The 23,271-nt window shown below is 37.7% G+C and overlaps 2 protein-coding genes across 6 annotated transcripts in view; one reads left to right on the top strand and one right to left on the bottom strand.

The window, feature by feature from the left end:
- PHKB (phosphorylase kinase regulatory subunit beta) overlaps positions 1-2,229 on the bottom strand; it is a 193,773-nt gene extending 191,544 nt beyond the window's left edge. The window contains exon 1 of one of the 3 annotated variants that reach the window (XM_027092140.1): positions 2,040-2,229. In XM_027092140.1, coding sequence (XP_026947941.1) covers positions 2,040-2,106 — 67 coding nt within the window. In that variant the 5' untranslated portion in view covers positions 2,107-2,229. The remainder of the gene's footprint in view (positions 1-2,039) is intronic. The other 2 variants (XM_027092138.1, XM_027092141.1) reach the window with 2 other exon arrangements.
- ITFG1 (integrin alpha FG-GAP repeat containing 1) overlaps positions 2,188-23,271 on the top strand; it is a 232,780-nt gene continuing 211,696 nt past the window's right edge. The window contains exons 1-5 of one of the 3 annotated variants that reach the window (XM_027092142.1): positions 2,188-2,623; positions 4,319-4,391; positions 9,632-9,777; positions 10,924-10,981; positions 12,194-12,268. In XM_027092142.1, coding sequence (XP_026947943.1) covers positions 2,416-2,623; positions 4,319-4,391; positions 9,632-9,777; positions 10,924-10,981; positions 12,194-12,268 — 560 coding nt within the window. In that variant the 5' untranslated portion in view covers positions 2,188-2,415. The remainder of the gene's footprint in view (positions 2,624-4,318; positions 4,392-9,631; positions 9,778-10,923; positions 10,982-12,193; positions 12,269-23,271) is intronic. The other 2 variants (XM_027092143.1, XM_027092144.1) reach the window with 2 other exon arrangements.

Raw genomic sequence — 23,271 nt, 5'->3', positions numbered from 1 at the left:
TTACATTTGCTTATATGGATGAGGCAGGAAATATATAATGGCCACTTATTAAACATTACATAAGAGTAGCATCCAGTAGCTCTATTGAGCAGTGAAGTGATTATGCTACTATGTAACAATGCTCAGAACCTTGCAGTGGCATCTATATCATAGTCAGGTTAGTCCAAGTTTCAAACAAAACTCACTTTATATACTCCTCTAAAAGTAACAAACAGAATCAGGGTGATTGCTTTTAATGACACAGGAAATCAATGATTCACTAAAGAAAGTTTATAGTCTACACGTCACAGCTATCAGAAGAATCTGAAACCTCAACTAATTTGGAGGGATGACTTCAAATGGTATCTCTTTTATTGCTATGATGTAAACATATAGGAACATCCCACATTTATACAATACACTCAACTACCTTGTACATGAAACTGGATTTAAGTGACTGCATTCAACAATAGTTACATAAAATTTGATTTTTTTTTCTCAGTAAAGAAAGAGAAGGTAGGTTTTCAAAGCTTACTGTTATGACATGCAGTTCAGAGGAAATTAAGACTGGAGAAGAAAATAAACCCTATACGTTTATTAGAGGAAAAGAGAAATGCTGTAAAAGTATATGTTGAGGGTAGAGCTCAGTTTCCTGTAAGAAAACTCCAGTTATTCTCTTTGACAGGAAATTATCAACTCAATAACCCTTTTTATAGCCCAGATAGACTCACTGTTAGTGGTCAACTCAATACTTCAGTATGACACAAAAAGTTTGAGGAAAAGTGTGAAACAGAAATAGATGTGACTATTCTAAGTAACTGTACTAACACTAAAATGTACTAAGGACTAGTTTTTGAAAAATTCTCTCATATGGTAGTTTTGCTATAACCCTAAGTAAATAAGTGCGCAACTATTTTTAAGGTTTTGAAAACAGAATGGAATAAGCAACAAAGATTGGGTGGATTTCTCCTGTATGATTTATGAAATTATTTTCTTCAAAAAAAAAAAAAAAAGACTGCTAAGAACTCTGTTGTCTGCACAACAACTAAGAACTTCATGAATGGGAAAAGCCAAAATATAATGGGGTAGTATTAGCTGAGGGGAAAAAAACAAAACCCTTAATACCAATGCAAATGCATAATTAGTTTTCCTAGGACTATGTCTTTCAATGTTATCAGATTATCGACTTTGACATTATCATCTCCCAACACTAATTTATATAGTAACAACAAGCCTTCAAAAGGGAAGATTCTTAGATGAAGACTTGTCATTCCACCATCTTTCCTGTTTACAGGAACACTTTTTAGCTCGAGATTACATCCAGCCAGCCAGGAATAAGAGAAGTTTCAATCCTGGCTGTCAGATGAGTTATCAGCCACAAGTGCTAACTTCAAAATGTGACTCTGCAATTTGAACAAGTCAGCTCAGGACACTGTAACTACTATAACTGCCTGCGCAGCGTCTTCTGACCTAGGTGGCCTCGGGTTTGGGAGCCACAACTGGGAACTAGGCGTCCTGGGGCCACTTGCCCAGGGAAGGGGCCCACTTCCTTCTGAGTCCTAACTATGCTCACCGTGACCCCCTTCGTGGCCTGAGGCCCGGTCTCCCTCAATTTCTGCCACATAGATAACTGGCTAGATCTCGGAACTTGTAATGTGAAAAGGAGATACGAAATAAGGCAACAAGCAGCCGTTTTCTAGGACCAGACCCTAGTCATATGTAAAAATGAGGGGAGGAATACAGACAGGGAGGGGACTCCCGGGAATGTGGCCACCGCCTGATTTCTAAGAAGACTCCAGGAGAAGTCGGCACCACCACCTACTTTTCGAGAGAGAACACACACGAAATATAGTTGGGGAAGCAAAACGGAGCAAAGGTGGGACCACCACCTAATGGGGAAAGACATCAAGAGGAAGTCAGGGACCACCGTCTGCTTTCTAAGGGGAAACACGCGGGCACAGGTTCATTCCAGGACCCCCATCTGCCTCCTGCCCAAGGCTCTTGAGGGGAAGTACCCTCTACGGTGCGGGGGAAAGGGGTGGCGCCCCAGCCAGCCAAACCTGAGCGCTTGTTCCGGGCTCTTCGCTCCAAGAGCTTCCAGCTCACTTCGGCCACGAGCCCCGCCATCGCGCTCCGGCCGCCGTCTTGGCCACCGCCCCCGGGGCCGCCTGTCAGCTCCTCCCGGCCGGCCCCGCCCCCCCGCGCGACACTGTCGGGAGGCGCACCGGCCGGAAGTGAGCGCGAGGGCGAGCTTCAACCTAGCTTCGCGGCCTCCCGAGCGTCAGTGGGGCAGCCCTACGGAAGAGTGAGACGGGGCCTGGCCGCGGTCGTACGGGCGTCTGGGCTACGCTCTTTCTCTCTCGGCCGGCGGCACGGTGCTTTCCGGCTGCCGTCAAGCGCAGCAGTGGGCCGGCGGGCGGGGGCCGAGGGGCTGCCATGGCGGCGGCAGGCCGGCTGCTGGGCTCCTGGGTGTTGCTGGCGCCGCTGCTTGGGGGCCTCGCGCTGCTGGGAGTCGGGCCGGTCCCGGCGCGGGCACTGCACAACGTCACGGCCGAGCTCTTTGGGGCCGAGGCCTGGGGCACCCTGGCGGCCTTCGGAGACCTCAACTCTGACAAGCAGACGGACCTCTTCGTGCTGCGGGAAAGTCAGTGCTTGCCCGGCCCTCCCTCTGTTCGCGTGCCCCTCCCAGTGTTCCCCACACCCCTTGCCCGGATTCCCGGTCCTCCTGCATTTCCCGGCCCTTCTCTCCCAGCCCTCTCCCCCTTTATTTCCAGCATCCTTGCAGCTTGCCTTTTTTTCCCATCTTTTCCAAACCCAGGTCCTGGCCTGACCCCTCCACCGTTTGATCCACCCCCGCAAGCACTGGAAACACCCCGGTTTTTTGGGTTTTTTTCCTGAGACGACCGCGGCCGTCACTCACGCACCCCGCCCTTCTCATGGAATCACCTTGCAAAGTCCTTCCTGATTCCCAGTAGTCTTTGTAGCTTGCCTTTACGTTCCCTCCCAAGGTCCCTTCATTCCTGTCTGCTGTATTTCCTCCAGTCTCCCTTCCCCTTTGATGAACTGGAAAACGTGCGACTTGACAATTTCCTCTCGTAGAGGACTTCTCCCTCCCTCTTCAGTTACCTTGTTCACCCTCCCCTCCCTTTGTCAGGGTCCCAGCTTTCTTGGAAACTACTGTTCCTTCCCAAGGGCCTAAACACTCCCCAATTCTCACAAGTATTTCACAGGCACTACTAATAAACCCAGTGTCTCCTTGGAAAAGGGTTCTCAAACTGCAGGTTTTTTTCCCTTCTGGGCTGCCCTAGTCTTTTGTGTGCAAAAGACTTCCTTGCTTTGGCCACCACCCTAGTCTTCCAAATCTCTGTTTTCTTTTCCAGCTTGAGGTTCTTGGGAGTTCTTGGCTTTAACCATCACTAAACAAACTTTTTTTTGTAAATCTTGATGCTGACAATGGGCATTAGAGGGTCTTAGTATTCTCTAGTACCCACAAAGCAGGGACTGTTTAAGGTCAAGGCTGTGAAAGAAGGAAGTGAAGCACTCATAGAGTTTGTCTGACAAGATCTTGTCCAGATCTCTTGGAGTCCTTGTCAGGACTCCAGAGCCTCTTGTGGACCTTGGGTATTTTCCTATCTTTGTATGACTCCATGTACTGCAAGAAGGGTGTATACTGCCTAACCTATAGCCACTCAACCCAAACTGGAGACAGAGATTCTCCCCTTTAAAGATGCCCTGTGTTTGACTAAACAATTTCAAAAATCTGATCCAATGAGTGCTCATTGAACTCCAGAAATGCATCAACCTGGGGGATGGTTCTGTAGGAGACACAAAAGGGTAGTCTTGGATGATGCAGCTTTTTCTGCTTAACTATGACATCATGTCCTAGTTACTAGTCAGATACCCACAGTAGGAGTTTCTGTGTCCTTGGTGTGATGCATCTGTGCAATGGACTAAACAGCCTTATAAGAGGCTGAGTTGTTAGGTTTGAGGAAGACAAGACTTAACACGTAGTATAGTTATAAAGCATATTCTTTATATGCTTCCTTTAAGTCAATCAGTCTGACTCCTGGCAGAAGCCATTGGCTTCAATTTGCCTTGACCAACTACATTTTTCCTTGTTCATCCTTCTAGTTTCCCTGCTGCTTTGAATATTGAATTTGTGATATACTGTTAGGAATCTCCATTCCATTAGTCTAATAGGACCAACCTTGAGAGGGCAGACGAACTGGAGTAAAATAAAAGTTTTCTTATTGAAAACAGTGCCCAGAAAGCTTCTTGTAACCACTAATCGTATGTTTCACTGGGAATCATTTTTCTAATGTATACTCGCTTCTTTTAGGAAATGATTTAATCGTCTTTTTGGCAGACCAGAACGCACCCTATTTTAAACCCAAAGTAAAGGTATCCTTGAAGTAAGTACAAATGTATTTGTTTCTGTAAAACAGTCATTAGTGTAATAATAGATATGCAGTAACTAGTTGGATTGTCTTTGAAATCAATTTTACTCTGAAGTGGTGTTGTGGTACAAAATCACTAGTTATGAGGTATGAAGCAAGTAATTTGTTAGGAAAATTAGTGAGCATACCAAAGTTTAAAAATGATTTGCTTTAAAAAATAAATAAATAATTTTGAGTGGAACCGGGTCTGTTCCTACATAAACACCTTTCAGTCCCTTGCAATCTGATATGTTTTCTTGAATGTCTTGGGGATTGTCCCTCATCCTGAGTGGATTGTCCCTCATCCTGAGTGTGCCTGTGAGAGCAGCTCAGTCACAGGCTCATCAGATCAACTTTGTCCTTGGTGGTCTGAGGGAGGAGTTTGCACTGGGGTCAATGAACTCTGTTCTAATTTTTCATTTATTGACTGATAGGTGGTGACTGCTAGGTGACTCAGGTTGATTTTGAGGAAATTCAAATCAAACTGAATTTTTTAAATGTTCAAATAATAGTTATGTTTTTTTTATATGATTGGCATTGCATGAAGCACAGTGACCATCATCGATAGTGAGCCAACACAGTTTTGAAACTATAAGAAGCAAGGATTGATCACTGTCTGGAGGAAGAGATGAGTCAGTGCAGGCTAAAGTGGCAGCTTCTAGAAAGTTATGGGACTTATGCTTGACCTTAAGATAAGTAAAATTTAGGTGAGGGCTTTCAAGTTTCAGGACACAGCATTAACAAGAGATGGTAGTAAACACAGCAGGTTGTGAAGAGGAGGTGGAAAGATTTGCCTGACAGAAGTGGAGGGTATACTTTGGAAAGTTATGGACTAGGAAGATGAGATCAGGGCAGACTAGGAACCTTCATAAGTATCAGAAAGAATTGACCTCAATCCCGAGAAAAGTGGGGAATCATTACAGGTTCTTGTTTAAAGGAGAGGTGGTGAAAACGGTATTTTAAATTGATTTGATTTACTCGTTAACCATGTGCAGGATGAATTGGTATGTAGAAAGATCAGAGATTACTTGGAAACTGTGCAAAAAGTTTAAAAAGTCCCCATATTGGGTAATGAGTGCTCAGATGCTACAATATTTAACTTAAACTCAGACATATGTAAAAAAAAATTGGCCTTGAGTTAGAACATTGAGGCGTTGAGGGGAAAGTTACAGATGGATAAACAGATTATCCCTTTTGAGAAATGTTCCTTGATACTGGATGTCAGCATGCTTGGAGTGGGGAGGGAACAGAAGTTGATAAATATTACATCCAAGAAATGAACTGCCTAGAAGTGGTTTTTCATGGAAGATTAAAAGTTAAGGAATTTGTGGGCTATTAAAGACTTGGATTCCACTGAGTTTTTTAAAAATCCCAGTTAATTTTTCTTTTGATTAATGTAATGTTGTTTTATATACTTATAAAAGTTAGAAACTCTTGTATTTATTTAGTATAGTTTTGAAAAACTAACTGTCCTTCACTGTTTTCTTCCCCCTCTCCCCTGTTCCTCTCTCAAATGCAACCACTTTTAAAACTTTGAGCTGTTTCTTCTGATGTTTATTTCCATATTCTAAAATAAGTTTTTATACTGTAATTTCTTGAGTTACCATCTTCATCTCTTGGATTTTTTGTTAGCATAGACAAAGATTTAGCATCTTTAAATTGGCTCCATCTCCATATAGTTATATCATATTTTAGCTTGGTCAGTAATCATTGTATAAATTCTGGCCATGTAGATTATGTGTACTTCAGAGCCAAGCAGTATACAGTATTTCATTTCTCTATGGTTTTTCCCTCCAAGAGTAAATGATTGTTTTTTAAAAAATAAATTGCACTGTTTTCTGTGTACCTATCCTTAATTTCTTTGCAGATGTTCCATCATACCTGCCATATACCTGTTGTGCTTTTTCTTTCTCCCATTGAGTCCTCTGCACTCCTCCCCAGTCTGAATTCATTCTCTAGGACTTCTGCAGAGTTACTGTTTGGAGACTTTCCCTTTGTCATTCTTTGTTTGATCCCTGTCTCTTGGATCCTGTGCCATTTTGTTCTTTGCTTCTTCATTAACTTCACTGGAGTGTATCCTTCAAGAAATTCCTGAGAAAGGGTGTCCCTCCATTTCCAAAACCTTTTTCTACTCACTCTTTGATTGGCCTGTAGTCTTCTAGCTTCATTGGCTGCAGGTTTTAAATCCATTGCTATTCTTTTTCCTAATCCTTCAAATATGACTTATTTTTAATTTTTGAAGCTATTAGTGTCTCTTCTTTATCCCTGTTCTCTGAAATTTCATAATATGTCTTGGTGTAGACTATTTTTCATTCATTATTCTAGCCTCCCTTCAAGCTAGAGGCTTCTATACTTGGGACCTTTTTGAAATGTTCTTATGTTATTTCTCTGATTATTTTTTTTGTTTTCTCTTTCAGGAATTCCTACTAGTTGGTTATTGGACTGCCTAACTCCATCCTTTATTTCTTTATTTCATTTGTGTTTTTGTCATTTTGTGTTTTTTTCCCCGTGGGAAGTTTTCTTAATTTTATCTTCGGCCTTCTATTGAATAGTTTTATGTTAGCTGTCATGTTTTCTTTTTATCTCCAAGAAGTTTTCTTTGTTCTCTTATTATTCTTTTCTCTTAGCATGCTGTTCTTTTTTTTTTTTTAATGGATGTATTTTCTTATGTCTTCAAGTGTGGTTTTGAAGTTTTCTTTTGTTTCCTCTGTTATCTCTGTTTTTTTCAGATTCCTTATTAGTATTTGTTTTGGCTCTCTTTAATACTCATAGTTTTCTTTAAAAGGCAGGTAACTCTTTATTATACTATATCAAGAATAAGGTACTAAAGAGCTAATTGGAAACTCTGCATAATGGGATTTACCTCCTGTCTCCTGCCCTGTGGATATGTTCCTGGCTGACTGGCATCCTAGGAATTTGGCAGAGTTGAGGGCAAGGGCCAAACTGTTCCTTTGTATACTTTCCATTAACTCCCTGTTTTTAGCGTAAGGCCAATATCTTACCCTCTCCTGTAACTTACATGTCTAATGCCTGAAAACTACTTGGTTGTTGGCATGCTGAGCAAGAAGGAGAAGGGACCATCACAGAAAAGGTGTTTTCAGCCTTACACCGTACTTTTGTCTTCTGCTATTTCAGATGACTCCAAATTCTGAGCCTTTCAGAGGTTCTTCAGGGCAAAAAGCTTCTTGAGCCTTTTCTCCAAGCACTTCAGCTTATACAGTTGACCATTGAACGACGTGGGTCTGAACTGCATAGGTCCACTTACATACAGATTTTTTTTCACTAAATACATACTGCAGTACTACACTATCCCCAGTTGGTTGAATCTGTGAATGTAGAACCAAGGATGTGGAGGACCAAGTATAAAGTTATACCAGCTATGGATTTTCAACTGCAAGTGGTCAGTGCCTCTAACCCCACGTGTTCTTCAAGGGTCAACTGTAGTTTCCTTGCCCTGCTAAGGCAGATCCTTTCATGATCTCTTTGTCTTTGAGGGTTATGCTTTTTTTTAAAAAAAAATTCCGTATCATTTAGTAGGTTCTAAATGAAGAAGATTCTTCTTCATTCTTCTAGGTTCTTTAGAACCTAGAAGTAGGTTCTAAAGAAGAAGAGATAAATTCGTGTGTCAGTCTGTTATTTTGTAAAGTTCTAATTCCTATTTTTACAACCATAAAGAAGGGCAATTTTAGGAATAAAACCTGATCAGGTTAAGTTCCCATCTAGTCCTTTGTAATATATTACTGACTATTTCAAGGTACCTTTTGACCCCAAATCATTAATTTATTTGAACAAGTATTACTGCCAGGTATGTGCAGCATATGTATGACTGCACATGCGTACATACACAGGTACACATACAGAGGTATACACTTAGATGCAGCTTGCTACATAGTAGCACGTGCAGTTGCTATATCATCATTTTTAAAGACCAGCTATTTTTCATGGAAAGGTTAAAGCATTGTTGGAATTCTTTGAGGAAACTGACATTACAAAAAATATTTTATCATAGTGAGGATCAATTATAGAGGCCAACCCAACTGAATTTGAATTCCAGCTATTCCATTTAACTAGCTGTTTAACAATGAAAGCTACTTCAACCTCAGTTTCCTGGTCTGTTCAGTGAGAATTACGGTACCTATTTCAGGTGATGGAGATTATCAGCTAATAGCTATTAAGTACTTGATGTAATATCTGAGACATAGTAAGTAGCTGAATTAAAATAAAGCTATTATGTTGTTGTTTTTCTTAATCTTACCCTTGTCAGTATTTTCCTCATTTTCACTTTAAGTAAAACCTATTATATATATTTTTACATTCTTGATGCCATTTAGAAAATAATTATCCATAGGCTGTTTGGAAACTTACTGTCTTGCTGTTTGTTCTTAAGTAGAATTAAATGTAAATTGAATTTAAGGCCTATTTTTTGATTGGGTCACTCAGACAGCATTATGACAAGACTCCAGAATGTTTTGTTAAGTTTTCAAGGTTAATGTAAACCATTTTAGAATATTTTATTATTAAAAATGTAGAATTAGGTATGTATGTTTTGATAGTGTATTGCCAGGTTTGGTCAAAACGAACTTATTTTTCATTGCACATCTTGAAATAAAATGACAAGTTTTCACTGTAAATTTCAAATCTGCATTAAAATCTAAAATTAAGTAATCTATAGATAATATCTTTTATAAAATGACAGTGATACCCTCAGTGCTTTAGCAATTGATAACGAGCCTCCATTTATGTTGTTTTTGTTTTTTTTTTTGGTCGCACTGTGCTACTACAGTTCCCCGACCAGGGACCTGACCCCCACCCCCTCATTGGAAGCCCAGAGTCTTAACCACTAGACCGCCAGGGAAGTCCTTTGAGCCTCCATTCGTATAAACACCATCCATATGTCCTGGTATCTTTGACAAAAGAACTAGGTGAAAGGATTAAGCCAATGCTTGAACATAAAACTGTGCTTCCTCTTAATAAATATTTCAACTTTTTCTTGTTTCTTAAAACCCTCTGCATCCATCCTGAATTCTTTCATAGACCAAAGAGGCCTACATACATGAAGGATGATAAGCTATTAAAGAACAGAATGTAATTAATCAGTTCTGTGAATTTTTAAATTTTGCATTGAAAATATTTTTGTATGGTATAAATATAGAAGTGTACTTTTCTATTATAGCTCTACCGGAATGTTTGTTTATTAAAATGTTTGTTTCTTTTAGGAATCACAGTACATTGATAACAAGTGTAGTCCCGGGGGATTATGATGGAGATTCACAAATGGATGTTCTTCTGACATATCTTCCCAAAAATCACGCCAACGGTGAATTAGGAGCTATTATCTTCTGGGGACAGAATCAAACCTTAGGTGAATTTGTTTTAAGAGTTTTTAATATTTATCACTGGATATTAAAGGAGAAATATGCCTGGTATTCTTAGGTCAGTGTAACAAAAATAATGTTCAGAAATCAGTTCAAAAATGCAGTTCTTGAGTGTCAGTAATTGTCTCTAAAAACTTCTTTAAAAGACTGTTTTCTGGTTCTTCTTTTTCAACCTAGAACTGGTCTGCAGTCAGCTCCAGGGAACAAAATCTACTCTGTTAGCTTAAGGAAGAGAGAATTTATTAAAGGTTTTTTATGCTTTACAGAGTTATTGTGATGGCTAAAGAACACACACGAGGTTGAACTTTCAGGAACAATCCTCAAAGCCTTCAAAGAAGCTACTGCCTTTTTACCATCAGAAAGTGGCAAGTTGCACAACAGGTGCCAGAATGACACTTGCTCACCAGCAAAATGGATGCCATGCACCCTCCCTCTTAGTACTTACAATTCAGTGATCAGACATTAAGACAGAAATGGCAGAAACACAGCCTTCACCTCATTCCTGCCTTGGAAAACTCACCATATCTAATTAGCAAGGCTTACATTTTATTTAGAATCTTAAATGCAAGGATATCTGAGAAATGCTATTTTTGGTTTCTAGTCTCCCCAGTACAGGAAAGCACAAAAAGTTTAGAGTAAAGGTTGAGAGTCAGTCTACCTTATCTACCCACAAATCTTCAAGTCTTATCTGAAAAGCCAATTAATTATACCTAAATGGACAACTTTGTTCATGGAGCCAGACTGAAGAAAGGAGGAGAGGAGGGCATGGACGTTTTAGAGTCTAGTAGTTTTGCATGTATTGGGTTCTTTATTTCAAAACCTTAATTGTCAACTGCTCTACTGCTAAACTGTATATAAAGAAGACTCATCTAAGAGATTTTCAGAATGAAGACTCAAAAGGAAGTTATTGTAATGCTGGTCTTCACTGTAGAATAAACTCTCCCAATATATCTTTACAAACTTGATGTCTATTTAAGTTAGATTTATAGTGTCTCATTAATGCTAATAGTTGGAATTAATTAGAGCTGAATTTTGAAAAGAATGAAAGAGTATTTTTCCCTAAGTGCAAATATCAGAAATAATGTGTTATAAAATGCCTTTTCATTTATATATTTTCTTTTTTTTTTTAACAGATCCTTGCAATATGACCATACTCAATAGGACTTTTCAGGATGAACCATTAATTATGGAGTAAGTATGTGCTTGCTTCCCTTTGAATGATTTTAAACTTACAAACATAAAATCTTTCACATAGGAAACTACTTTGCTAAGTTGTATTGACTCTAAATTCATTCTCCATTTAAAGCTGATAGGGGCCTGTCCTCTCAATTATATATGTATTTGCCATGATGGAAGAAAGAGAAAGGTGAAATTCATTATTTTGCAAAGAGGGAGAGATTTGTCTTTTTGGTTTTGTTTTAAAAGCTTTGAATGTGTCCATGATGGATCTTTGTTGATCCTAGCCGTGTCGTTACTCAACTAAGAAAACTGTTTTTGGATAAAACTGTTAGTGCTTGATTGACAGATACGAAGGGTAGAGGATTTCCTCTAGAGACCTAGAAAGATTTCTGTATTAAGGAGAAACTTTGTCCTTTTCACAACTCTTCCTTAGTATTATCATTTATCTCCTCAAAGTAGACTCATGTACCAGGATAAAGTTAATCCAGATTTCTGTTAGGATTCTGGTAATGATGTAGATATCATTTCGGGGAGTAAACAATGTATAGCCACATTCTTGTTTCCAGTGCTGCCTTTTGTACAGTTATTAAAATCATAGTCATACATCAATAGGTCAGTAACCATTAGAAGTCTGAACTTTAATTCACGGATTAATCTTTTTAAAGGTGTGCAGCTTGATTTTTTTTATAATTGGGTGTTTTTCATTGTTGTTACAATATTCAGTGGCTAGTATAAATTTTTATACCAACTAGGGATTACTTTTGTGGGTTATTTCTCCTAAGCCTATCTGACTAAATAAGGAGGGTCATGATTCTGAAATAACAGTCTCCTTATCACTCAGAGACAGGCTAGGCTGTGTAGAGGTTACAGACAACACCAAAATCTCACAACAAAAGTTTATTTCTTGCTCACACTGCAGGTCCAGTGTGGGTCAGTGATAGGCCCTTTTGCCAGCTCTCAGAGTGTCTTACAGGCCTCATCGTCTGTGGAGCTGTACCGTCATGTTCTTCTCATTGCCAAGATGACTGGAGGGTCCAATAACGAAAATTAAACACTTTGGCCTCAGAGTGAAACACGTCACATCTGACATTCCATTGATTGCAACAGATACTGACTGTTGTATGTCTACCACACCTCCCCAAAGTTTGTTTTTCTTTTTAAACTAAATTAGAAGTGAGAATTTAATAAAATGGCTGCTTAATGTTTTTAATGTTTTCTTTTTAGCTTCAATGCCGATTTAATTCCTGATATATTTGGTATCACAAATGAATCCAACCAGCCACAAATACTATTAGGAGGGTGAGTAAATATTATTATATCCATGTAATTAATTGTACATGTTGTTGTTGGAGGGACTGTGTATCTATGTGAACGGATTGCTTTAACCATGGGGGAAAAAACCCCAGCTCATTGGAAATCCTTGTTTAAGATTTTTAAAAGGACATTTGGTCAACATATAAGCTTTCTCAAACACTATGGATTTGATCTGCGACTGGTTTCTGTGTAGAGCCAGTTTAATCCTTTTATCCCTCTGGAAATTAGAGATACAAACTTTGCAAGTCCCCATTTAAATATTGGTTCATTGGATGTTTTTAGAAATGGAAAGATTTAACTTAAATAGTATGTATAGCTGCTGTCTTGATTGAATTCTCTACCTTAGTCATGTTAGCTCCCAGATGTTCATTTATAAGCCTTGTTCCTTCTGTTCAGTGAGCAATTAATAATTGCCTGAAAATATAAACATTCCTTCTCTAAGCTCTGGAGACTTTTCCATATATACTCTATCCTTGATCCGTTTGTATGCTAGGATTCTCTTATTATCCAAGAATGCCATTCTTAGGGAAAACTGCCTGGAATCTTGCATTTCAAAGATCCCCATTATAATTCCTCTAGCTTTAAATAGAACTGCCTTCCTAACACAAGAATTCATGATAGCAAGATACTTTTCATGAGATACCTTCAACTTGGTTATTTTTTTCTGTATTTGATAAGGCAAACATTTTAAGAGTACAGAACACATTTATTTATTTTTTTGACTTTCCAGCAAGCGCAGAGAACCACCTTTATCAATCTGTCTTCCCAGGCACTATAAATCTAATGAATTTTCCCTCTGTGTTTTGGAGACGTAATGTATTTTTATGATTAGTTTCTGAAATGTGATGCACAGGCACAAAGACAAGTAAATTATCAAAATGTGAGCTATTCTGAGGTGAAACTGTTACATTTCCTATCACTTTTTCTTAAAAGTTTTCCATAAAGAATATGAGTATTTTTATGCTAGTCATAGTGACCTTTGAAAGACTTGCTGTGAATCTTTAATGAGAAACCTGTTTTTTCCTCAAACTTTGAAAAATACCTGGAAGAGAACCCTGCTTTAGAGACCAGCTGGATGGAGATCTTGCTTTGCCTTTGCGGCTATGTCTGGGAGGAACTGAGTGTGGGTGGGCTAGGGGAAGGCACAGGTGACTCCTACCATAGCAAGCCCTGCTTGTTTGTCTTGGGTAGACATGTGATTGAGAATGTGATGGTGACTTCTGGCCTTGTTTATTTCATGGTAATCTCCATTTTAGTGAAAGAAATACTTGGAATATTTTTAATGTGATGTGGTTTGACCTTTGGAAATTTAGACTTATGAAACAGCTGTTGTAGATAATTGAAAAAGTAAAAACTACTAGATATTGTGTGATAATGTCATAGCTTATTTATTTGTTCTGAATTCTATGTTAGATTTTTTTTCCTCTGATGCTTCTTTAAAAACTTATTCTGGGGCTTCCCTGGTGGCACACTGGTTGAGAGTCCGCCTCCTGATGCAGGGGACACGGGTTCGTGCCCCGGTCCGGGAAGATCCCACATGCCGTGGAGCGGCTAGGCCCGTGAGCCATGGCCACTGAGCCTGCGCGTCCGGAGCCTGTGCTCCGCAGCGGGAGAGGCCACAACAGTGAGAGGCCTGCGTACCGCAAAAAAAAAAAAAAAAAAACTTATTCTGCCTAAAGATATATTCACTTTTATTTTTTATACATTATTCTCTGGCATACTATAGTATACTGGAGTAATTCTCTACTATTTTATATTTCTCATTTAAACTTCAGTTACAGATTAAACAATAGTAGCTAACCATATTATAGGTAACAAGTTTGTATCCAAGATTTATCCTGTTACCTTTGTCCTGACAACTTTTAAAATGAAGTTATAAAAATTGACAGAAAAGAATTTTTGTCAAGAACATTGTTAGGATGACTATTGCTTGCGTTATTATTCAGACAACAGAAAGCTGAATATGTCTCTATGGGGACAAGCATTAATATGTTACTAAAATAAGAAAAATGTATTTTGCCATATCAATTTTATGTTACAGATATATGATTAGATGTATAAGTGAAAAAGCCATTAGTATTGACATTTTGGACCATTTGCATGACTAATGATTGGCAGCCCAGTCTTATCTATTAAGGAATCTAACCAACTTTTGCAACTTAACTATTATGCTCATTTATGCCAGACCCAAGGTTATCTTAAATTTAATTAAATTTGGCTAGCACCTTAATTTTATGGGAAATTTTGCAATGGTCTTTAAATAGAATGCTAAATGCTCCCATGGGATTGTGCGGGAAAGCCCATGGCTGTAAGTGGCCCAGTACAGGCATGGAAACAGGAGATTGCCCACAGGTAAAACTAACATCAGTTTGGCTGGAGTAAGGGTGCAGATGGTCAGCCTAAGCTGGAAACAGTGATAGGTAGAAGAATCCCTTTTAATTGGTACTGTGGGGGTTATCTGATAGGGACAGGAAGGGTGCTAAACCTCTGCTGAGGTGCCAGGGATAATTGAAGTGTGTTAAATGTACAAAGGTGAGGATTCAGTTTGCGCCTCCACCTCACTTTATAATGACTTGAAATAATGTAATAATGTGCCACATTACTTAGAAATAACACCTAGCTATTAAGTGTTAGAGCAGCTTTTGCAGTGATGAGGTTATCGTTAATGAGCATTTTCTGTAAAAGGGTATTTGAAACTGATGTTGCATAAGCATTCAGGATATTGTTTTTAGTATTGACGTGAAAACACTTGTACCTGTAATGTTAATCAAAGCCAAATGTAATGTTGGTCTGTTCATATTTTCTGTGACTCATATACTGAGTTCAAACACATTACTGGGTCAGGCCGAAGTTGTATACCTGGGAATATTAATCCAGGTATGTGACAAACAAGCACTTTTGCCATACTCCATTTACTTCACAAACATTTGCATGAATATTTTGAATGGAATATTGATGGCACTGAAAGCAGCCATTTTTAACTTATTTATGTGAGTGGATATTTTTCCTCCATTAGCAGAAAAAACTATCTTCTATTTAAATATAGGTATTTAATCTCAATTCAGAAGGAATAAATCCCTGTTTTTCTATGTAATCTTCTTACATTATAACCAATGACTGATTTATTAAATCACCCTTCATTTTTACTGCTGATTTGTTTGTTTGCTGGTGCATTACAGAAAATTTTGCAAATATTTATCTTAATGAAATAATGATATTTGTCATTTAAATCTATTTAGAAAAAATATGAAAATTAAGAGATTTATAACACAAAAGAAAACCAAATAATCATCAGGACAGCTTTTAACTTTATAGTCAGCATTAGTACTCATAGTCTTAACAGAAAAAGGTAGCTTTGAGATGATTCATATTTTCTTAGAATTCCCCTAGCAAGCCCCTCCCTTTCTCACCTTATACACCATTTGTATTTTGAGCATTGTTGTTTAAAGGAATCTATTAGGACTTAAGAAATAAGTTTTTTATTGGTATTTCCATAGAAACAGAGCATCAGTTTTATAACTTTTCTCTTTTCCTAAAGAAACTTTGCTATTGGAGATAAATTCATTGATTGTCTCGTTTCTCGCCTAAACCTTTTCTTTTCAAAATTAAGCCACAGAAATAGTGAAAGCTTTAGCAGATAACTTAGAATTGTATATGCTGTGATTATTTCAAGTGACTTGTTATTCAAGGATCCATACTTTTATTTCCTGGAGTCCCACCAGAAGCTTTTGGGGAGTCAATTAAATGACGCTTGATTCCCTGGTGATTTATTATACTGCTTTGTTTTATGTTCTGGTTGGCAGTGTTGTATGTAAGTGAACTTTTGATTGTTTCTAAGTGAATTTAAGAGGTTATTCTCAAAATTTACTCACTTTGCTTTTAGTTAAATCTTACAATTTTTTAGATATGTTTTCTTTGTAGTAATCATTTAGAAAGAGAGCTTCTTTTGAGTTTTTGTGCAAGTAAGTTCAACGGTAATTGTTCATCATTAATATTGATGATATTTAAAAGTGTTTTGAATTCAACATATTTCTATTAGCATATATCAAAATTTTGTTTCCTTCTTTGAGAGGAAACCATTTTGTTTTATTTTATTACGATTTGCATGTATTGAAAAAAGTCCATTTTAAAACAAGCATAGAGGGCTTCCCTGGTGGCGCACTGGTTGAGAGTCTGCCTGCTGATGCAGGGGACACGGGTTCGGGCCCTGGTCCGGGAAGATCCCACGTGCCGCGGAGTGGCTAGGCCCGTGAGCCATGGCCGCTGAGCCTGCGCGTCCTGAGCCTGTGCTCCACAACGGGAGAGGCCACAACAGTGAGAGGCCCGCGTACCACACACAAAAAAAAAAAACCAAAAAGACAAGCATAGAATACCAATGAACTGTACACTTAAAAATGGTTAAGATGGTAACTTCTATGTTATATATATTTTACCACAATAAAAATTAGAAAAAGAAAAACAAGCACAGTTAGAGAAGCTATGTGTATAGAGCAGACTTTGAGTAAGCTTGGTCTATATTATCATTTCAATTTAGGGTAAAATGAATCAAAATAATTTATAATTCCTGAAAATACAGGTTAAGTTCTCTTTCATTAGAGTCCTATTGTATGTTTTAAAAATGTATATTCTATTGAAAATGCCCTACAAATACTTGATTTTTAACAGTCTGGAGGCCTAGGCTCTGAGCTGCATGAGTTCCTGAGTTCCATAGTAGTCCTGAGTAGAGATGGGGGCCTATGCTTCTCCTCAGACTGCCTACTCTTCTGTCTTCCTGCCCTAGGAGCCAGTGCTGCTAGGGCCGTCTCTCAGGTGTAATATCACTGTTGCACACCCTGTGGAGGTAGGAACATTTGGACAAAGTAAGGATATGGCTGAAAGAAATCGCCACATTTTCTCTTATGAACATAAGGTGCTATTTCTAAGAGGTCCTTAAGATTTATCTGGTCTGACCCATACCTTTGAATTCTAATAGAGGCCCAAGAGTGAGTGAATAACCCATCAAGTATTTACCAGTGTAACTCTGTTCTTCAGCCATGCTTCTTTTCCCACTCTTCTCTCATGTGTTGTACTCCTCACCATGCCCCTCCTGAAGAGGCATAACTGAGGATTGCACAGCTTATTGTCCTCTGTGAGGCTCAGGGTTGGATGGGGAAGGATGCGAAGAAAGAGAATCTTAAACAAGCCTATTTGCTTTTTAAAATATCTACTTAGTAACTCTGGGGTTGGCAGTTTCCATCAGTTGTCTCATATTTTTCCCACAACAGGTAGCTGTGTAGTTCAAGAGGCGCTGTCAAGGAGCCAGCTAATTCAAAGGTTAAGTGACCACTGTAAGCTTGCAATGTAAATAAATGGTAGATCTGGGATTTGAATCTTGGTCTTCCAAATTGTAAAGCCTTTGTTCCTGCCTTCAACTCTGTATAGCCATTACCATTGTTATAGTCACAGAGGGCCTTTGGTGGTGCTCCAACATGGTTAACTTAGACTTCCTCATAGCATAGTGGTTGTTTTCCAAGAAGAAGCAATACAAGAGTATAGACAGAAGCTGGAGATCTCTTTAAGGCTTGGTCCTGGCAGTTAAACAGCATCACTTCTGTGGCATTCTATTCAAAGAATTAGCTAATATTCTAGGGAATTTGAGGATTATGTACTCTACCTCTAGATGTGAGCGTGGCTTAACTGAAATGTAAAAGAGCATGTGGGATGGGAAATAATGTGGTCATCTTTGGATACACAGCATGGTAGGCTGTGTTTATTTACTTTACCATAGGTAAAGACTTGCAAAGGAATATGCAAACACAGATCATTTAAGCAACTAGATCCTCAGGTTTCATAGGTACTCCTACCTAAAATTGATGAGCCTGAAAACGTACCTATTTTCACTATAACTTTCTCCTCCTTCATATAAGAATGCCATGTTCTTTACCCGTCCTAAATCTCACTAATTATACATTTCCTGGGGAGTAAAAACCCATACAGCACGAAACACAGGTATACTAAACTAATAGAATTTCCAGTTCTTCCTCTTCTCCTATTTCTTCTTCCTATTTCTCTTCAGATGAAGCTTGGTAGCAAAAAGCATTTTGATCCACATTGATATGTTCTAAATTCAGATGTTCTAGAGTGGGGTTGTGGGAGTAATGACAGTTTTTGTTTAATGACTTTGCCTCCTGCATTCCCTGACTACTGTCAAAGAATCTGTAATTATTGAGAGAGGGTCCTGGGAGAGCACAGCACAGAGCATCCGTAAGAAACACCAAATTCAGCAAACCAGACCTTTTAGCTCTTCTTAGTACTCTATCCCTAAGACACGTAATTAAATGGAAGGAAGGTACTTTTCATGCGTATGTAGTTTTGGATCATGCCAGTGATTGTTTCAGATGTGACCAGAATGTTCTCAAGGACTACCAAACCTATGGATAAAAACCTTTACATAATTTCTTTTATATTTGGTATGCATTTTTCTGTAATGTAGCTAATACCTACTTTATCAAATCATATCAAGAAAATTCCATTTAAAGTCAAATATTTTATCTTGTCTTATGAAATGTTTACTATTTTCTTTCTCCTATTAATAGAAAATAAATTTACATGCTGGCTCCTGAGCCAAATAATTTTTTGTAGTATATACCTTTCTCATTTATTAAAGTCATAGGGAAAACTTTGGTATGTCTAAAGAAATAAGAAAGAAATTGTGTGATTTCTCATTTTTGTAATCTGTTTTTATTTACTCTGAAAGCCAGATACCAGAGTCAGTATTCACATACATTTAATGGACTGTTATGTCTTTTATCATACTTATTGTATTATAAATTATTTTAGCTGTACTTTACATTGCAATGCTTTAAGTTCACTAAAGAGAAACAGCATGTTGCTTTACTATCTTGTCTTTATAACTTATTTTATGAAAATAGATAAATCAATTTTATCAAAATTACCTTAATTTTGACTGCTTTTAGTAATCTTTCCTACAATATATAATCTGTACTTTTCTCAGTACTTTTTGTAATGTTCCTTGAAACACATGTTAACAAATTTATTTGAATTGAAAAAATGAGGTCAAACTCTTTCTGACAGAAAATAACTTTCATTTGGAGATTGGTTTGACAGTGAGGACTGGCTTTGCTAATTGGATTATATACCAGGCATTTTACATAAATTGAATGAGCTAAATCAGCAGCTCTAAATTCTTTTTTTTTTAACTTTCATTATGGAAAAATTTAAACATATGCAAAGGTAGAGCAAATAGGACAATGAATTTGCATATAATGCACCTGTCATGCAGCTACAGTTAGCAACTCTTGGCCAGTCTTATTTCATTCACAACTTTTCCTTCATTTCTCTCTCTAACTCCCTCCCCAGACATTTTTAATCCATAAGTATTTAAGTATATATCTCTAAAAAATAAGGATGTTTTTAAAATACATAATTACAATGTATTTATCATACATAAAAATTTATATTAATATTAAATTTCCATGGAGATTTTAATGAACATATATGAACAAGATTTCTTAGCATCTGTATCTATAAAGATGAAGAAAAGGAGTAGACTTGACACTGAATCCTGTTTCATTCTAGCAGTGTCATGCTAGTCTAAAGGTAAGTAAACTAATATATTTTAAAGCTCCATTCATTTCTTCAAAAAAATGCATTTCCAATGAAATTTTACCTTTGATTTAATAAGCTATCAAAGCTTTTTCATCAGGTGTACAGTAGTAGTTAAAATAACTCGACCTCAAAAAAAAAAAAACTCAACCTCAAAGAGATTTTTTTTTAAAACACCTGGATGCATAAAGCCAATTTAAATACCAATTTGAAGATATACATTTCTTTGGAGACATAAAAAGACCAGATATAAAAACATTTTACATCATGATAAAGTTCTATAACAGAAATAGAATAGAAGTACAAGTCCAAGGATAAAGAGAAGAAGAGCTTTTTTATGTGGTTTGTGGGTATATGTGGATGATGGTGGATAATAATCAGTATGGTATCTATATTCTACTGAATACATTTTTAAGAGTAATCATTTTAATTTTTTTATTGAAGTATAGTTGCTATAAAATATTATAAAGGTGACAGGTGGACAATATAGTGATTTACAGCTTTTAAGGTTTATATGCCATTTATAGTTATTGTAAAATATTGACTCTATTCCCTGTGTTGTACAATATATCCTTGTTTAATAGTTTGTACCTCTTACTCCCCTGCCCCTATATTGCCCCTCCTCCTTCCCTCTCCCACTGGTAACCACTAGTTTGTTCTGTATTATATCTTTGAGCCTGCTTCCTTTATGTTATATTCACTAGTTTGTTGTTTTTTTTAGATTCCATATACAAGTGATATCATATAGTTTTTATCTTTCTCTGTCTGACTTATTTCACCTAGCATAATGCCCTTCAAGTCCATCCATGTTGCTGCAGATGGCAAAATTTCATTCTTTTTTATGGCCAAGTAATATTCCATTGTGTGTATGTATATGTGTGTGTGTGTGTATTACACACACACCTATATATATCACATCTTTTTTATTCATCTGCTGTTAGATACTTAGGTTGCTTGCATATCTTGGCTTTCATAAATAATGCTGCTATGAACATATCTTTTTGAATTAGTGTTTTTGTTTTAGATATATATACCTAGGAGTGCAATTGCTGGATCATATGGTAGCTCTGTTTTTATTATTTGAGAAACCTCCATACTGTTTTCCACAGTGGCTATACCAATATACATTCCTACCAACAGTGTACGATCTGCATCCTCACCAACATTTGTTATTTGTGTTCTTTTTGATGATAGCCATTCTGACAGATATGAGGTCATATCTCATTATGGGTTTGATTTACATTTCCCTGATAATTAGCCAGGTTTAGCATCTTTCCATGTGCCTGTTGGCCATCTGCATTTTCTCTTTGGAAAAATGTCTATTCAGTTCTTCTGCCCATTTTTTAATTGTGTTGATTGTTTTTTTGATGTTGAGTTATTTATATGAGCTGTTCATATATGTTGGATATTAATCTCTTATCAGTCATATCATTTGCAAATATTTTCTTCAATTCAGTAGGTTGTCTTTTCATTTTGTCAGTGGTTTCCTTTGCTGTGCAAAAGCTCTTAAGTTTTAATTACATCTCATTTGTTTATTTTTTGCTTTTATTTCCTTTGCTTTAGGAAATGGATCCAAAAGAATATTGCTGCAATTTATGTCAAAGAGTGCTCTGCCTATGTTTTCCTCTAGGAGTTTTATAGTATCTAGTCTTACATTTAGGTCTGTAATCCATTTAGAGTTTATTTTTGTATATGGTGTTAGAGTATGTTCTGATTTCATTGTTTTACGTGTAGCTGTTCAGTTTTCCCAGCACCACTTATTGAAGAGACTGTCTTTTCTCCATTGTATATTGTTGCCTCCACTGTCATAGATTGACTATAAGTGTGTGGGTTTATTTCTGGGCTCCCTATTCTGTTCCATTAATTAGAGTAATCATTTTATTTTAAAATATCAGTAATTAGGGGCTTCCCTGGTGGCGCAGTGGTTGAGAGTCCGCCTGCCGATGCAGGGGACATGGGTTCATGCCCTGGTCTGGGAAGATCCCACATGCCGCGGAGCGGCTGGGCCCATGAGCCATGGCCACTGAGCCTGCGCGTCCGGAGCTTGTGCTCCACAACGGGAGAGGCCACAACAGTGAGAGGCCCACATACCGCAAAAAAAGAAAAAAAAAACCAGTAATTCTAATAGGTTTAAAGATTACATGCTTTTGTAGCTATTTAAAACGTTGGAAATATTTATATTACTTTCTTAGAAATGAACTTCTAGGTATTAAGAGATAGTTTTTGTAAATTCTTTTAAGAGTCTATTGGAACAAAAGTTTTCAAGACCACTGGACTAGGCGGCTTAGAGAAGCATGCTAGACCCATCTTCACGCTAGACCTATCTCCTAGTAACTGCTTTTACCTGGGTATCTTTTTTTTTTTTAATAGTTCAGTTGTATTACATGAATGTTGTTGTTGTTGTTGTTTTTTAAATTAATTAATTAATTATTTTTGGCTGCGTTGGGTCTTCGTTGCCGTGCGCGAGCTTTCTCTAGTTGTGTCGAGCGGGGGCTACTCTTCATTGCAGTGTGCAGGCTTCTCAATGTGGTGGCTTCTCTTGTCACGAAGCACAGGCTCCAGATACCTGGGCTTCAGTAGTTGTGGCACACGGGCTCAGTGGTTGTGGCTCACGGGCTCTAGAGCGCAGGCTCAGTGGTTGTGGCGCACAGGCTTAGTTGGTCCATGGCATGTGGGATCTTGCCAGACCAGGGATTGAACCCTTGTCCCCAGCATTGGCAGGCGGATTCTTAACCACTGCACCACCAGGGAAGTCCCTTACCTGGGTATCTTAAATATATGACAACTCATTGTAGGCTGATCATTGAAAAGTGAGTGGATTAGCAGTCATTTCTAAGAGTAGTTACCGTAATAGGCAACTAAAAGCTACAGTTGACATTAATTACATTTAAATTCATCATTTGATAAATGCTGTTCTTTGAGATTAAAGATGATGATGCCTACAAATTAGAACACCTTGACATAATTATGTTTCCTGTTGGGGACAAACTAGTAATTGGAATTTTCTACAGAGGTCAAGAAATGTCAACAGATTCAACATGACTCAGAACTGCCCACTTTTTCATCTCTGCTGTTTCTTCTTTTGTCATCAGAGCAGTTAACATCTGTGACCTTGGCATTCAAATGGAGTTAAGGAAATTATAGTTTATATGGGTTGCTTGAAAAATATGGTGTCTGCTTCTTACTGAAAAACTATGTTGTGTATAAAGAGCAACATTAAAGGCAGAAGGAGAAATGAATTTTATTTTCACCTATTTAAGTTTTTAAACAATTTAATTATCTTAGGCAACTTAAGTTGTCAGTCATCTTAAAATTTACCATGAAAGAATCAAAAACTCTTTCTCCGCCCACCTTTGGTAGTCATCAGAATGGTAAATAGACAC

The sequence above is a fragment of the Aethalodelphis obliquidens genome, unplaced genomic scaffold (assembly GCF_003676395.1).
Source record: "Aethalodelphis obliquidens isolate GAN/ISIS:26980383/991018 unplaced genomic scaffold, ASM367639v1 scaffold75, whole genome shotgun sequence".
NCBI classification, from domain to species: Eukaryota; Metazoa; Chordata; class Mammalia; order Artiodactyla; family Delphinidae; genus Aethalodelphis; species Aethalodelphis obliquidens.
Note: the sequence above shows the minus strand (reverse complement) of the source record. Positions and strands in the feature narration are given on the sequence as shown.